The sequence below is a fragment of the Haliotis rufescens genome, unplaced genomic scaffold (genome assembly GCF_023055435.1).
Source record: "Haliotis rufescens isolate VD_foot unplaced genomic scaffold, xgHalRufe1.0.p SCAF_1, whole genome shotgun sequence".
NCBI lineage: Eukaryota > Metazoa > Mollusca > Gastropoda > Lepetellida > Haliotidae > Haliotis > Haliotis rufescens.
This window is the reverse complement of record NW_025963779.1, coordinates 29,870,210-29,889,071: the sequence shown is the minus strand read 5'-3', so window position 1 is coordinate 29,889,071 and position 18,862 is coordinate 29,870,210. Positions and strand designations below refer to the sequence as shown.

The window sequence follows — 18,862 nt, the reverse complement described above, 5'->3', positions numbered from 1 at the left end:
TCTACCACAACACCTACCATCTACCAAAACCCTCTCCCCTCTACCACCAACTCTCCTTCCCACATTCACAATCCCCTCCCCTCTACCACAACCCTCTCTACCACAACACCAACCCTCTACCACAACCCCCTCCCCTCTATCACAACACCTACCTTCTACCACAACCCCCTCCCCTCTACCACAACCCCCTCCCCTCTACCACAACACCAACCCTCTACCACAACCCCCTCCCCTCTACCACAACCCTCTCTATCACAACACCTACCTTCTACCACAACCCCCTCCCCTCTACCACAACCCCCTCCCCTCTACCACAACACCAACCCTCTACCACAACCCCCTCCCCTCTACCACAACCCTCTCTATCACAACACCTACCTTCTAACACAACCCCCTCCCCTCTACCACAACAGCAACCCTCTACCACAACCCCCTACCCTCTACCACAACCCTCTCTATCACAACACCTACCTTCTACCACAACCCCCTCCCCTCTACCACAACCCCCTCCCCTCTACAACAACACCAACCCTCTACCACAATCCCCTCCCCTCTACCACAACACCAACCCTCTACCACAACCCCCTCCCCTCTACCACAACCCCCTCCCCTCTACCACAACCCCCTCCCCTCTACCACAACACCAACCCTCTACCACAACCCCCTCCCCTCTACCACAACCCTCTCTATCACAACACCTACCTTCTACCACAACCCCCTCCCCTCTACCACAACCCCCTCCCCTCTACCACAACACCAACCCTCTACCACAACCCCCTCCCCTCTACCACAACCCTCTCTATCACAACACCTACCTTCTACCACAACCCCCTACCCTCAACCACAACACCAACCCTCTACCACAACCCCCTCCCCTCTACCACAACCCTCTCTACCACAACCCCCTCTACCACAACCCACTCCTCTCTACAATCTACAACCAACTCTCCTACCCTCTATCACAACCCCTCCTCTCGACCACTCTACCATATTTCAACTACCCACTTCCACCTTGCTCCACCCAACCCTGGCTATACCTCCAAGACCACCAACTCCACCCCACCGCACTAACCCCTACCACTCTACACCCTTCTTCCCAACCTCCTTGCCTCTACCATCTACCCTTAACCCTCTACAACCACCCACCCCCCTACTACTCCCCCGATCTCAAATCATTCACCACCCCGCCCTGTCTGCAACGTTTAAAGGGGTGTGGCCAACTGCAAACGTAAATCGTCGCCAGATGGCCGACTTCTGATGGACGCTCAGCTCGATACAATTAACTCTGCGATTTCCACTAATTACCTACCCAGATAATTGAGCAATTTACATACTTGCGACGCCATCACGACTTGTGGAGCAGCAGCACAACATTCACACGCAACTGTCTTACGGAGAACACAAATTACACTAGAGATGGGAGCAAACGTAAGTAGGGCATATGTATATTTTACGAAAATGGGTAATATCTATAATAACATCAACTATTACCACTGAGAGCGCTGGACGTGTCCCTTCACTCCCCCATTTGCATATGCATGTACTTAGGTTTACCGGGAAGGAATGTGGCGCTTATATCGTGAAGCATTTGTCATCGCTGTTGGCAGGGCACGACAGGCATGTTATATCTTTTGTATAACACGGCAGTTAATCATTTCAGACTCCATGGGGGATTGAATGAGATTTAAGGCTTTAAGTGAGATGCATGGCTTTGAGTGAGATACCTGGCTTTGAGTGTGAGATACGAGACTTTGCGTGAGAGATACGAGGCTCGGGTGAGAGATACGGGGCTCTGCGTGAGAGATACGAGGCTTTGAATGTGAGATACGAGGCTTTGTGTGAGAGATACGAGGCTCTGCGTGAGAGATACGAGGCTTTGAGTATGAGCTACGAGGCTTTGCGTGATAGGTACGAGGCTTTGCGTGAGAGATACGAGACTTAGGAGTGTGAGATGTGTGTGTTTTTGTGGGCGGGTGTCTGGTGGTGTTCACGTCGTCACCTCGATGTGATGTGAAAGTGGCCACAGACTCGTTATACTCGTTGCAATGCTCGAAGAATCTTAGAAGCGACAAGTTATGTTGTATGATGCTGACATATGTAACAGCACGGACCTACATAACAAGTCCGTGGTAACAGCAATGAAAATGCCACTCGAGTTTTTTCAAATACATGTTGTCATAACCCCAACTAGTTGCCGATAATGCCACAAATAAATGTTGATGTTAATCATTTCAAATTACAAAAAATACAAATACGCCCTAATACTGACACGAATACGTAATACTGCCACAAATTCGTTCTGATATTGCCACATATACGCATTGATTTTTTCCCCAAATACGCACTGATATGACTTGAATATGTGCTGATATTGTAAAAGATATGTGCTGATATGCCTCACATATTCGCGGACATTGCAACGAAAACGCGTCACAAATACGTGTCAACTTTACCATAAATACGTGCTGATATTTAGTACTCTACAACAAGGCAGGTCTTAGCCAGATTTAAGTTGACAAGTGTGGAAGACCCTTCCATTGTAATCTAATTCAGTAACTACAGACCAATATCATTGTAATCTGTGAATGTTAGAATAGAACGTGGTTATCCCATCCTCTATCACAGCCGATCAGCCTCCCAACATTGAACCACACAGAAGTAAGTTCTACTCAATATACAATGCCCAGTGTTACCGTATATCCACAATGCGCCATGTATTGGTTCCGTGTCGCGTACGCTTATTAAATAAACTCATTATTACATTCCGAGTCAGGCACAGACAATAAATAATATCCTCATAGATATATATGAGTAATGTTAATATCCTGTTGGCGTCGAAGGCGCCGCGATTCGCTGTGCAGAGTTGCGTCCCTTGGGCACGCCAGACACCTATGATTGTGGGTTCACCGGTTCGCCCCGATTATTTTTCTAGGTTTGTCAGCACCATACCCGTGCTCGTTGGTTTTACCGAAGTGGTAAACGTCTGAGCCCTGCATCACTTCGGGCTTTCTGGAATAATGTTAAAAGCGGCGTTAAACCGAACTCACTCACTCACTCTGTTGGAGTTGTATATACCCCTATACTAAAGTCAATGACGGCAACAGAGTCACCGGAAGGTGAATATAAATCGTCAACACCAGAAAATAACCAGTCTTGATTATTTTCCGAAACAGATTTCATTGGGCGTAAAAGGCAAAACAGTTGTGCCAATTTTGTGAATGGATGACAGAAAACCAGTGATGACACCGGGAGTTCGCGAAAAGGGGGAAGCATGTCCTGCTCTACCGGTAGCACCCTCCCCTCACACAATGTGTTACCTGACGCCCCACAGCAGGACTCCTGCCATACCATTGCGGCCTGAAAACAATCAAGTTTTGACCAGACAACCCCGTGACAGACCAAACACTGGAGTGACACGATAACGCGTTTACTGAAATTGTTGAAACTAAACGCGATACTAAAGTAGACACAATTTACGGGTAACAACTTCTTTAATACTGTAAAGGCGACGTTTCGGTATAGATCCATAGTCTACTTTATCATCCGTCAACTTATAAGTAATGCCCGTTAATTCTTTTAATTTTTATTTATTTTTTTTTTTTTCTATATTTTTTTTTTTTTTTTTTTTTCCGATACGTTAATTTTGAATTACTCTGCTGCGCATAAGTGCAGAAATTCATAGAGGACACCACCTCCAGGCTAGATCGCTACTACCGTCTCTTTACTTGCAATGATATACCATCGAGGCGGCAATCAGGTGCATCTGAAGGCATGGTTCCCTTGAAACAGTTATGAGTACATCTATGTCTAGGATTTGTTACCTCTTAAATTTACCGTATTGTCTCTTGGCCGGGCACATGTATACACCAGATACAGCTTTGGTCAGATGAATGGTCTGGGTCTTAGCAAGTTGGAATAATAGGGTCACTCAAACAACCTTCACCTTCTGCCAGCTCATTTTTTATTATCTAGATCAATATAAGGAAGAGAATATATGGATGTCAACTTTTTTATTATTAGGAACACAACGTTTCGGAGTATATGCTTACTCCTTCATCAGGTGACCAATGAAGGAGTAAGCATATACTCCGAAACGTTGTGTTCCTCATAATAAAGAAGTTGACATCCATATGTTCTCTTCCTTATGTGAATCACTTCTAAATGGCTCTCAAAGACCTAGATCAATATAGAAATACACGAGTGTCCTAATTACATAGCGACAATGCCACACTTGCACACAAGGCAGCAATTACAGCGTCTAGACCGCATTGGACCGCGCCATAACCAGAAGCCGATTCTCTCTCAGGAACCCCAAGCATGTGTTCTGGCTGTGCATGGATGTTCCAACCTACTTCAAACGCCATCTCAGTCCATTCCGTAGTGGCTGTTTCCCTTTAGGATGAGGGTAATTGAGGTGCAATGGTCCATACTGCATGGAACGACAAGCGTGGTCGTCCTATACGATGTGCATGCTCAGATATAATGCCAACACGATGGCTCTGAACCCTAGATTCGGTGCGTAAGGGACACAACAGTGATAAACGCGGTTGTAACGACAACACGATGGCTCCCATACCAGAGTCGTTACGTTAGGGTCACATCACTGATGACAGACACAGCTGTAAGTCGATGGCTCCAAAATTTCGATTCAGTGCGTTAGGGCAACAACAGTGGTAAACGCGGTTGTAAGGACAACTCCATGGCTTTAAAGTTGAGACTCGTTGCTCAAGGGCAACTAAAGATTTATCTAAAATATGTGTTTGGCTTGTAGTTTTATTAATCATACATATACCGCTACTTCATTACATGGAAACCGTGTAGATCCGAGTTATATCGGCCGTCGGCAACCCATGCTTGTCTTAAGAGGAGATTGACGGGATCGGGGGTCAGGCCCGCTGACTTGAATGATGCATGTCATTGTGTCCAACTGTGTAGATTGATGCTCATGAGGTCACTCACTGGATTGTCTGGTACAGACTCGATTATTTACAGACCATCGTCATATAGCTGGAATGTTGCTGAGTGCGGCGTTAAACAACAACCAAACAAATAAATAAACATCATTACATTGAGGGTCATCACAGTAAACACGCTGCTAGGAATTGACACATCCATATCCGAGTACCCCCAAACTGCCGGCGACCGTGTTGATGTAGAGAGAAAGCGAGAAAATATGTTTTTCTCAGTGTCAACAACTACACGCATATATACAGTATCTATGAAGACATGAATATATAGTTTACCTAATCCATGAGCCTTTTACAACGCCACCAAACATAGATGATATCTTTTGTCAGTTTGTCTAAAATGGTTTTATTGTTAGAAATCATGAGGTAGATAACAAAAGTATACATGGGCGCATTATTTAGACATTCTGAATGTAGGAGTTTCGAAGTTTTAAATGTAGGACATCAATACAAATGGTGCCAATCTTTAGATACGTTTTCTAATTTACAGAATGGACAGTATCCGGCTCTCCCTAACCATCTCCATCTTTCTGTCGTTATGTCCAGAACACCCAAACCCACGTAGTGCGTTCAATATCTATTATAATTTAATTCATTCTGTAATAGTCATTTTTCAGGATTTCAGAGGTGGAAAATTTGGAGGGTGTGGTAACATTTGTATACGTTCAAAAATCGTTCAGCCTTTTAGAAAATTGTAATACAACAAATAGGCATATTACATTCTGAATAATCTAACAACAACCAAAGTAATCCCTGAATATTTTTTTTCTATATTCACCCATGATATCTAAACTTACCTAAACATTGTCTAGACTACACATATTAAATAATAAGCATGTTTCGTCACACATACGTAAAACTCTGGTCCAATAAGATACCCTGCGCTTCGTATGATGAACATACAAAGAAAGACGACCGCATCCACCTGACACAGCTCAATTTGTTATCAACTTTGTTAAACAAGGATATCTATGGCATGATTTCACCACCCTTAAGAAGAATAGGTAAATCGTTATGTAAAAACCTCATCGGTTATAGCTGGCTTTGTAAAAGTCTGACGTTCAGAAAAGCGGTTGCAAACAAATTACGCTGTCCCAGCCCGACTGGCCAACGAACCTGGCCAAGGAACATGCGACATATCCCTGTCAGAAAAGCATCCCCTTGTGAGTGAGTGAGTGAGTTGGGTTTAACGCCGCTTTGAATAGTATTCCAGTTATATCGCGGCGTGTCGGCTTAATGTGGGAGGAAAGCTCGAAGTGATGCAGGTCTCAGACGTTTACCACTTCGGTGAAACCCACGAGCACGGGTATGGTGCTGACAAACCTAGAAACATAATCGGGGCGAACCGGGATTCGAACCCACAATCATAGGTTTCTTGCGTGCCCAAGGGACGCAACTCTGCACAGCGAATCGCGGCGCCTTAGACGACTGGGCCACCCGTGCCCCCGATCCCCTTGTGGGATAGACAGCGTCTCTGTGTGTAACACATCTACTTGTCATTTACCTATTGGTTTTTGTCTTCCACAAAGTTCGTTATGCTCAATATGTGAACCTTATAATACACTCCACATAACAGGAATTTGTAAACTAATTGGAGGATAGAAATCACCAGCAGGGTTGAGAAATTGTAGGAGGCGTACATAAAATCCCTGTTTGGCCCCCGAGTACGACAACACTGTACTAATATCTGAATGTGAAAGTATTGAGTGAATGAGGTTTTACGCCGCTTTTGGCATTATTCCTGCCCTATTACGGCGGGGGACACCACAAATGGGCTTCACACATTGTACCCATGTCGGGAATCGAACCCGGGTCTTCGGCGCGACGATCGAACGCTTTAAACACTAGGCCACCCGACCGCCCCGAGAAAGTGTAGGTTTGACTAGGAGTGTTAGACGTATAATCATTGGCACGGTCCTTTAAAACCCGTCTGAGTGGTTTAACCAATATAAATCACGAAAAACGTCCATTCAAAGAACCAAACCGTATTTTGATAACCGTATTTTAAGAGTTTTAGTTGATTTGTTGTTTTACGCCACACTCAGCAATATTCCAGCTGTATGACGGCGGTCTGTACCAGAAAATTCCAGTGATTTACATCATGAACATCGATCCACGCAATTGGGATCGATGACATGCACCAACCAAGTCAGCGAGCCTGACCACCCGATACCGTTAGTCGCCTTTTACGATAAGCATAGTCGCCTTTTACGGCAAGCATGGGTTGCTGAAGACCTATTCTACCCCGGATCTTCACGGGTCGTATTTTAAGAGATACTCAAGAGCTTTTTAACTGTAAGAACACTTTGTGAGACGACCTTACGTGATGCACGTGACATATGTTCCCTGAACCTTTCGCACGTGAAAAATGTTCCCTAAGCATTTCCCACGTGCACCTCTCTCTCCCTCTTTGGCGATTCGGACCATGAAATGCGTGTTCCGGGACAAGAATGCAATTTCTCATATGACCAACATTAGAAGTTTCGTCAATGCCAAGAATGACTGGCTCACAGGAGCCATGGTTTCAATACGTTAATCAATTTATTAGGCAATATGGACAATGTAATATATTTCCCCAAAGGACAGTGCAGCAACATGAGAGTAATACGGCCTTGTTCCTGAACACATCTGCCATCCACAAACAGCCTGGTGACTCACTTGTCAATACCATTGTAGTCCAACTGCAACCTCGACTTGGAATACAATATTGTATGTCTATTGTCGGTGACAACCTCGCCTTATATACAATACTGTAAGTCAACAGTGGGTGACACAACCTCGACTTTAAATACAATATTGTATGTCTATTGTCGGTGACAACCTCGCCTCATAAACAATACCGTAAGTCAACAGTGGGTGACACAACCTCCACTGAATGAATCCTTTATGTCTACTGTCGGTGACAACCTCGACTATATATAATACTGTATGTCTACTGTCGATGACAACCTTGCCTTATATACAACTCTGTATGTCTACTGTCGGTGACAACCTCGACTATATGAAATACTGTATGTCTACTGTCGGTGACAACCTCGCCTCATATACAATACCGTAAGTCAACAGTGGGTGACACAACCTCCACTGAATGAATCCTTTATGTCTTCTGTCGGTGACAATCTCGACTATATATAATACTGTATGTCTACTGTCGGTGACAACCTCGACTATATATAATACTGCATGTCTACTGTCGGTGACAACCTCGACTATATATAATACCGTATGTCTACTGTCGGTAACAACCTCGACTATATATAATACTGTATGTCTACTGTCAGTGACAACCTCGACTATATATAATACTGTATGTCTACTGTCGGTGACAACCTCGACTATATATAATACTGTATGTCTACTGTCGGTAACAACCTCGACTATATATAATACTGTACGTCTACTATCGGTGACAACCTTGCCTTATATACAACTCTGTATGTCTACTGTCGGTAACAACTTCGACTATATATAATACAGTATGTCTACTGTCGGTGACAACCTCGACCTTATATATAATACTGTATGTCTACTGTCGGTGACAACCTTGTCTTATATACAACTATGTATGGCTACTGTCAGTGACAACCTCGACTATATATAATACTGTATGTCTACTGTCGGTGACAACCTCGACTATGTATAATACTGTATGTCTACTGTCGGTGACATCCTCGACTATATATAATACTGTATGTCTACTGTCGGTGACAACCTCGCCTTATATACAACTATGTATGTCTACTGTCGGTAACAACCTCGACTATATATAATACAGTATGTCTTCTGTCGGTGACAACCTCGACTATATATAATACTGTATGTCTACTGTCGGTGACACAACCTCAACTGAATGCAGTACTTTACGTTCTCTCTGTTGTTGCCGGCGACTCATGCTAGTTTTATGGTACATACATGACTATATATAATACTGTATGTCTACTGTCGGTGACAACCTTGCCTTATATACAACTATGTGGGTACAATGTGTGAAGCCCATTTCTGGTGTCCCCCGCCGTGATATTGCTGGAATATTGCTAAAAGCGGCGTAAAACCATACTCACTCACTATATACAACTATGTATGTCTACTGTCAGTGACAACCTCGACTATATATAATACTGTATGTCTACTGTCGGTGACAACCTCGACTATATATAATACTGTATGTCTACTGTCGGTGACAACCTCGACTATATATAATACTGTATGTCTACTGTCGGTGACAACCTCGACTATATATAATACTGTATGTCTACTGTCGGTGACAACCTTGTCTTATATACAACTATGTATGTCTACTGTCAGTGACAACCTCGACTATATATAATACTGTATGTCTACTGTCGGTGACAACCTCGACTATATATAATACTGTATGTCTACTGTCGGTGACAACCTCGACTATATATAATACAGTATGTCTACTGTCAGTGACAACCTCGACTATATATAATACTGTATGTCTACTGTCGGTGACAACCTCGACTATATATAATACTGTATGTCTATTGTCGGTGACAACCTCGACTATATATAATACTTTATGTCTACTGTCGGTGACAACCTCGACTATATATAATACTGTACGTCTACTTTCGGTGACATAACCTCGACTTTTAATACAATATTGTATGTCTATTGTCGGTGACAACCTTGTCTTATATACAACTCTGTATGTCTACTGTCGGTGACAACCTCGATTATATATAATACTGTATGTCTACTGTCGGTGACAACCTCGACTATATATAATACTGTATGTCTACTGTCGGTGACAACCTTGCCTTATAGACAACTATGTATGTCTACTGTCAGTGACAACCTCGAGTATATATAATACTGTATGTCTACTGTCGGTGACAACCTCGACTATATATAATACTGTATGTCTACTGTCGGTGACAACCTCGACTATATAATACTGTATGTCTACTGTCGGTGACAACCTCGACTATATATAATACTGTATGTCTACTGTCGGTGACAACCTCGACTATATATAATACTGTATGTCTACTGTCGGTGACAACCTCGACTATATATAATACTGTACGTCTACTTTCGGTGACATAACCTCGACTTTAAATACAATATTGTATGTCTATTGTCGGTGACAACCTCGCCTTATATAAAACTCTGTATGTCTACTGTCGGTGACAACCTCGACTATATATAATACTGTATGTCTACTGTCGGTGACAACCTCGACTATATATACTACTGTATGTCTACTGTCGGTGACAACCTCGACTATATATAGTACTGTATGTCTACTGTCGGTGATAACCTTGCCTTATATACAACTCTGTATGTCTACTGTCAGTGACAACCTCGACTATATATAATACTGTATGTCTACTGTCGGTGACAACCTCGACTATATATAATACAGTATGTCTACTGTCGGTGACAACCTCGACTATATATAATACTGTATGTCTACTTTCGGTGACAACCTCGACTATATATAATACTGTATGTCTACTTTCGGTGACATAACCTCGACTTTTAATACAATATTGTATGTCTATTGTCGGTGACAACCTTGTCTTATATACAACTCTGTATGTCTACTGTCGGTGACAACCTCGATTATATATAATACTGTATGTCTACTGTCAGTGACAACCTCGACTATATATAATACTGTATGTCTACTGTCGGTGACAACCTTGCCTTATATACAACTATGTATGTCTACTGTCAGTGACAACCTCGAGTATATATAATACTGTATGTCTACTGTCGGTGACAACCTCGACTATATATAATACTGTATGTCTACTTTCGGTGACAACCTCGACTATATAATACTGTATGTCTACTGTCGGTGACAACCTCGACTATATATAATACTGTATGTCTACTGTCGGTGACAACCTCGACTATATATAATACTGTATGTCTACTGTCGGTGACAACCTCGACTATATATAATACTGTGCGTCTACTTTCGGTGACATAACCTCGACTTTAAATACAATATTGTATGTCTATTGTCGGTGACAACCTCGCCTTATATAAAACTCTGTATGTCTACTGTCGGTGACAACCTCGACTATATATAATACTGTATGTCTACTGTCGGTGACAACCACGACTATATATAATACTGTATGTCTACTGTCGGTGACAACCTCGACTATATATAATACAGTATGTCTACTGTCGGTGACAACCTCGACTATATATAATACTGTATGTCTACTTTCGGTGACAACCTCGACTATATATAATACTGTATGTCTACTTTCGGTGACATAACCTCGACTTTTAATACAATATTGTATGTCTATTGTCGGTGACAACCTTGTCTTATATACAACTCTGTATGTCTACTGTCGGTGACAACCTCGATTATATATAATACTGTATGTCTACTGTCAGTGACAACCTCGACTATATATAATACTGTATGTCTACTGTCGGTGACAACCTTGCCTTATATACAACTATGTATGTCTACTGTCAGTGACAACCTCGAGTATATATAATACTGTATGTCTACTGTCGGTGACAACCTCGACTATATATAATACTGTATGTCTACTTTCGGTGACAACCTCGACTATATAATACTGTATGTCTACTGTCGGTGACAACCTCGACTATATATAATACTGTATGTCTACTGTCGGTGACAACCTCGACTATATATAATACTGTATGTCTACTGTCGGTGACAACCTCGACTATATATAATACTGTGCGTCTACTTTCGGTGACATAACCTCGACTTTAAATACAATATTGTATGTCTATTGTCGGTGACAACCTCGCCTTATATAAAACTCTGTATGTCTACTGTCGGTGACAACCTCGACTATATATAATACTGTATGTCTACTGTCGGTGACAACCACGACTATATATAATACTGTATGTCTACTGTCGGTGACAACCTCGACTATATATAATACTGTATGTCTACTGTCGGTGATAACCTTGCCTTATATACAACTCTGTATGTCTACTGTCAGTGACAACCTCAACTATATATAATACTGTATGTCTACTGTCGGTGACAACCTTGCCTTATATACAAATCTGTATGTCTACTGTCGGTGACAATCTCGACTATATATAATACTGTATGTCTACTGTCGGTGACAACCTCGACTATATATAATACTGTATGTCTACTGTCGGTGACAACCTCGACTATATATAATACTGTACGTCTACTTTCGGTGACATAACCTCGACTTTTAATATAATATTGTATGTCTATTGTCTGTGACAACCTTGCCTTATATACAACTCTGTATGTCTACCGTCGGTCACAACCTTGACTATATATAATACTGTATGTCTACGGTCGGTTACAACCTCGACTATATATAATACTGTATGTCTACTGTCAGTGACAACCTCGACTATATATAATACTGTATGTCTACTGTCGGTGACAACCTCGACTATATATAATACTGTATGTCTACTGTCGGTGACAACCTCGACTATATATAATACTGTATGTCTACTGTCGGTGACAACCTTGCCTTATATACAGCTATGTATGTCTACTGTCAGTGACAACCTCGACTATATATAATACTGTATGTCTACTGTCGGTGACAACCTCGACTATATATAATACTGTATGTCTACTGTCGGTGACAACCTCGACTATATATAATACAGTATGTCGACTGTCGGTGACAACCTCGACTATATATAATACTGTATGTCTACTGTCAGTGACAACCTCGACTATATATAATACTGTATGTCTACTGTCGGTGACAACCTCGACTTTATATAATACTGTACGTCTACTTTCGGTGACATAACCTCGACTTTTAATACAATATTGTATGTCTATTGTCGGTGACAACCTCGCCTTATATACAACTCTGTATGTCTACTGTCGGTGACAACCTCAACTATATATAATACTGTATGTCTACTGTCGGTGACAACCTCGACTATATATAATACTGTATGTCTACTGTCAGTGACAACCTCGACTATATATAATACTGTTTGTCTACTGTCGGTGACAACCTCGACTATATATAATACTGTATGTCTACTGTCGGTGACAACCTTGTCTTATATACAACTATGTATGTCTACTGTCAGTGACAACCTCGACTATATATAATACTGTATATCTACTGTCGGTGACAACCTCGACTATATATAATACTGTATGTCTACTGTCGGTGACAACCTCGACTTTATATAATACTGTACGTCTACTTTCGGTGACATAACCTCGACTTTTAATACAATATTGTATGTCTATTGTCGGTGACAACCTCGCCTTATATACAACTCTGTATGTCTACTGTCGGTGACAACCTCAACTATATATAATACTGTATGTCTACTGTCGGTGACAACCTTGCCTTATATACAAATCTGTATGTCTACTGTCGGTGACAATCTCGACTATATATAATACTGTATGTCTACTGTCGATGACAATCTCGACTATATATAATACTGTATGTCTACTGTCGGTGACAACCTCGACTATATATAATACTGTATTTCACTGTCGGTGACAACCTCGACTATATATAGTACTGTATGTCTACTGTCGGTGATAACCTTGCCTTATATACAACTCTGTATGTCTACTGTCGGTGACAACCTCGACTATATATAACACTGTATGTCTACTGTCGGTGACAACCTCGACTATATATAATACTGTATGTCTACTGTCAGTGACAACCTCGACTATATATAATACTGTATGTCTACTGTCGACGACAACCTCGACTATATATAATACTGTATGTCTACTGTCGGTGACAACCTCGACTATATATAATACTGTATGTCTACTGTCGGTGACACAACCTCCACTGAATGCAGTACTTTACGTTCTCTCTGGTGTTGCCTGCGACTCATTCTAGGTTTATGGTACATACATGACTATATATAATACTGTATGTCTACTGTCGGTGACAACCTTGCCTTATATACAACTATGTATGTCTACTGTCAGTGACAACCTCGACTATATATAATACTGTATGTCTACTGTCAGTGACAACCTCGACTATATATAATACTGTATGTCTACTGTCGGTGACAACCTCGACTATATATAATACTGTATGTCTACTGTCGGTGACAACCTTGCCTTATATACAACTATGTATGTCTACTGTCAGTGACAACCTCGACTATATATAATACTGTATGTCTACTGTCGGTGACAACCTTGCCTTATATACAACTATGTATGTCTACTGTCAGTGACAACCTCGACTATATATTATACTGTATGTCTACTGTCAGTGACAACCTCGACTATATATAACACTGTATGTCTACTGTCGGTGACACAACCTCCACTGATTGCAGTACTTTACGTTCTCTCTGGTGTTGCCTGCAACTCATGCTAGGTTTATGGTACATACATGATATGTTTAGGGAGTTGATTCCCCAAACTTGTTTATTACTGAATTTGTATCACGTCTAAAATGTATTTATGAACAGGATTGGCATTCAGCAATTTTCGGAAGCTCTAAAATGTATCATTTTTCATTATTTAAAATGTCATTTGGTGTTGAACCATATATATCTGCTGTACCTATTGGTATATTTAGATCGGCAATAGCTCGTTTTCGTTGCAGTTCGCATTCCTTATATATTGAAACGGGAAGATATAACAATGTACCTGGAAACTTGAGGATTTGTAAATTATGTTATATTGGTTATGTGGAAAATGAATACCACTTTTTGATAATTTGCAAAGCCTATGATAATTTAAGACAACAATATATCCAAGAAAAGATTTATGTCCATCCTACCCTGGATAAATTGAATATGTTTATGTCTGACTGTAACCAAACTACAATTCGAAATACCGCAATGTATTTGTATTATGCTTTATCTACCGTGAGTCAATAATTGATACTGTGGATCAATATATGTACCATAGGCCGTTGGCCTAAACATGTACGAAATAAAGAAACTTGATATGTTGTACTGTTCTTTACTGAACACGCTTGCAAAGTACTGAATACGTCGACAGTTGACCGTCATAAAGTGATACTGAACTGTTTTACATAGATTGTCAACTGTTAATCATAGAGGGGGAACAGTTAGCGATAGGAACACTGAATATAAGAGAGAATGGTATAGACATCCTGATGAACAGAAACGTTCGTCTCCCGCCTTCACACGTACACGTCCACATTATGGTTGGCAAATATGTTGACCTGCATATTGCACACAGGTCATTGATGTGCCCTTAGATGCCTTCCAGTGTTAACTATTAAGAATACCTTGCTCAGGGTTGTCAGAAGTCATTTATTATTCACAGTCGCTGACTTCATCGTACTCCCCTGGGGATTATCGACATCCACGGGAGCGCGGACTGGCATTACACCACGCCGTATCCCCCGTGACATCAACCGTATCATTTCAAGGCCTTGGCCGTAGTACAGTCTAATTCTCCCACTCCCCCTGACCCAATAAATTATCCACAGTTGAATGTGGAGAGAAACAGTGACGCGATGGTGGCGCGTGTATCGATCCAAGCGGCAACCAGTCACTGTCGTCTGCTCCACTTGAAGCGCGGGAAGCACATCCACTGCACATCCTCCCTTATAGAATGATAACAACTGTGTGTATCTTTTACAGACTGCGGACGACATGAAGAAGAAAGAGAATGAGTTCGCCTGTGAGATTACAACCATCCTGCAGCCGACCGACAGTATGTATTACCTTAGTTTCTATGGAGGTCACGCTCGTGTATAGTCTGCCCGTCCTGGAATGGCATTTGACCAACCGTCCGTCTGTCCAGGCATATTATCCACCCGCATGCTTGGGTGTGCCGTCGTGGTGCAGCTGTGGAGGTCGTAGGTGCAGTGCATGATGTCCACTACGACTGTGTATGATAATAGATTGGATGGGGCAGTGCTCATCCCATGCTCCAGTTATCGATTCCTTCCTCTTCCTCGTGTTTGCATGTGGAGTTACTCTAAAACATTGCAGTGGATCGCTGTGACATTCAGTAAAATATGCCTCTAATATGTGTAATTCTCCAGTAGATTATCGTCTACGGACAGTGTGTACATTCACCAGTGTGCCCGACATAAACACGGGTAGGTGTGCCCTGAGCGGGGTACTTGTAGCATGCGGCAACAGGCCAGTTCCTGCAAGGGCAAATCCCCGTATTGTGTCTGAGGTGATATGCCTGACTGTTATAATCAGACATCAGATCCAACCCTTTTACAATAGATCTATATCATACGTTCAGGAATCATGCTTTGTATGTGTCTATGATTTCTTACTAAGCTCGAGATTAGGCGGTTTTAACGTCATAAACATTCCATATGGGATCTAAACATCGTATATAGATCTTGTACAGTTATATGGTCAAGACTAAGGCTGAAATAGCCGATCTACACATCCGAATATACAAACTAGACTCATTACAGACAAGGCATACTGTCAGTTAGTCACATTAGAATGTATAAAAGCCCGGACAATGAACAAGCTGCAATTATTAGTCAAACATATAAACACAAGGTCAGGTATAAAACATAAACTATGAACTAAGATATAAACACCAGGGTATGTATGAGACAAATTATGAACTAAGATATAAACACCAGGGTTATGTATGAGACAAACTAGGAACTAAGATATAAACACCAGGTTATGTATGAAACTAACTAGGAACTACGATATTAACACCAGGTTATGTATGAGACAAACTAGGAACTAAGATATAAACACCGGGTTATATATGAGACAAACTAGGAACTAAGATATAAACACCAGGTTATGTATGAGACTAACTAGGAACTAAGATATTAACACCAGGTTATGTATGAGACAAACTTGGAACTAAGATATAAACACGAGGTTATGTATGAGACAAACTAGGAACTAAGATATTAACACCAGAGTATGTATGAGACAAACTAGGAACTAAGATATAAACACCAAGTTATGTATGAGACAAATTAGGAACTAAGATATAAACACCAGGTTATATATGAGACATACTAGGAACTAAGATATAAACACCGGGTTATGTATGAGACAAACTAGGAACTAAGATATAAACACCAGAGTATGTATGAGACAAACTAGGAACTAAGATATAAACACCAGGTTATATATGAGACAAACTAGGAACTAAGATAGAAACACCAGGTTATGTATGAGACAAACTAGGAACTAAGATATAAACACCAGGTTATATATGAGACAAACTAGGAACTAAGATATAAACACCAGGTTATATATGAGACAAACTAGGAACTAAGATATAAACACCAAGTTATGTATGAGACAAATTAGGAACTAAGATATAAACACCAGAGTATGTATGAGACAAACTAGGAACTAAGATAGGAACACGAGGTTATATATGAGACAAACTAGGAACTAAGATATAAACACGAGGTTATATATGAGACAAACTAGGAACTAAGATATAAACACCAAGTTATGTATGAGACAAATTAGGAACTAAGATATAAACACCAGAGTATGTATGAGACAAACTAGGAACTAAGATAGGAACACGAGGTTATGTATGAGACAAACTAGGAACTAAGATATAAACACCAGGTTATATATGAGACATACTAGGAACTAAGATATAAACACCAGAGTATGTATGAGACATACTAGAAACTAAGATAGGAACACGAGGTTATGTATGAGACAAACTAGGAACTAAGATATAAACACCAGATTATATATGAGACATACTAGGAACTAAGATATTAACACCAGGGTATGTATGAGACAAACTAGGAACTAAGATATAAACACCAGGTTATGTATGAGACAAACTAGGAACTAAGATATAAACACCAGAGTATGTATGAGACAAACTAGGAACTAAGATATAAACACGATGTTATGTATAAGACAAACTAGGAACTAAGATATAAACACGAGGTTATGTATGAGACAAACTAGGAACTAAGATATAAACACCAGGGTATGTATGAGACAAACTAGGAACTAAGATATAAACACCAGGTTGTGTATGAGACAAACTAGGAACTAAGATATAAACACCAGAGTATGTATGAGACAAACTAGGAACTAAGATATAAACACCAGGTTATGTATGAGACAAACTAGGAACTAAGATATTAACACCAGGTTATGTATGAGACAAACTAGGAACTAAGATATAAACACCAGGTTATGTATGAGACAAACTAGGAACTAAGATATAAACACCAGAGTATGTATGAGACAAACTAGGAACTAAGATATAAACACCAGGTTATGTATGAGACAAACTAGGAACTAAGATATTAACACCAGGTTATGTATGAGACAAACTAGGAACTAAGATATAAACACCAGGTTATGTATGAGACAAACTAGGAACTAAGATATAAACCCCAGAGTATGTATGAGACAAACTAGGAACTAAGATATAAACACGATGTTATGTATAAGACAAACTAGGAACTAAGATATAAACACGAGGTTATGTATGAGACAAACTAGGAACTAAGATATAAACACCAGAGTATGTATGAGACAAACTAGGAACTAAGATATAAACACGATGTTATATATGAGACAAACTAGGAACTAAGATAGAAACACGAGGTTATGTATGATACTAAGTCGTGAACTAAGATATAAAATCCAGGTTATGTTTAAGACATAAGCTATGAACTATGATAAGAAGAGCAGAGAAGCTTTCATTTCAATCAGATTTCAATGTCAGATATCTGTCCCGAGAAAAAACAAAATGTTACTCGTAAGCAGTAACATGTTTGAAATATCGGTCAGATACACAGAAACGCCTTGTATTGTATAGGTTATTACGATTTGATGAGAGAGGTTTGACACATTTAGTTGTTTTTGTTGTTGGTTTGTTGTTTTACGCCGCACTCAGCAATATTCCAGCTATATGACGGTGGTCTGTAAATAATCGAGTC

At 40.6% G+C, this 18,862-nt stretch overlaps 1 protein-coding gene across 6 annotated transcripts in view; it reads left to right on the top strand.

The window, feature by feature from the left end:
- LOC124114090 (ankyrin repeat and death domain-containing protein 1A-like) overlaps positions 1 to 18,862 on the top strand; it is a 65,195-nt gene that overhangs the window by 17,662 nt on the left and 28,671 nt on the right. For 4 of the 6 annotated variants that reach the window (XM_048394400.1, XM_048394402.1, XM_048394410.1 and 1 more), the window contains exon 2: positions 15,576 to 15,648. In XM_048394400.1, coding sequence (XP_048250357.1) covers positions 15,576 to 15,648 — 73 coding nt within the window. Of the gene's footprint in view, positions 1 to 1,336; positions 1,429 to 15,575; positions 15,649 to 18,862 lie in introns of those variants that run through there. The other 2 variants (XM_048394422.1, XM_048394418.1) reach the window with 1 other exon arrangement.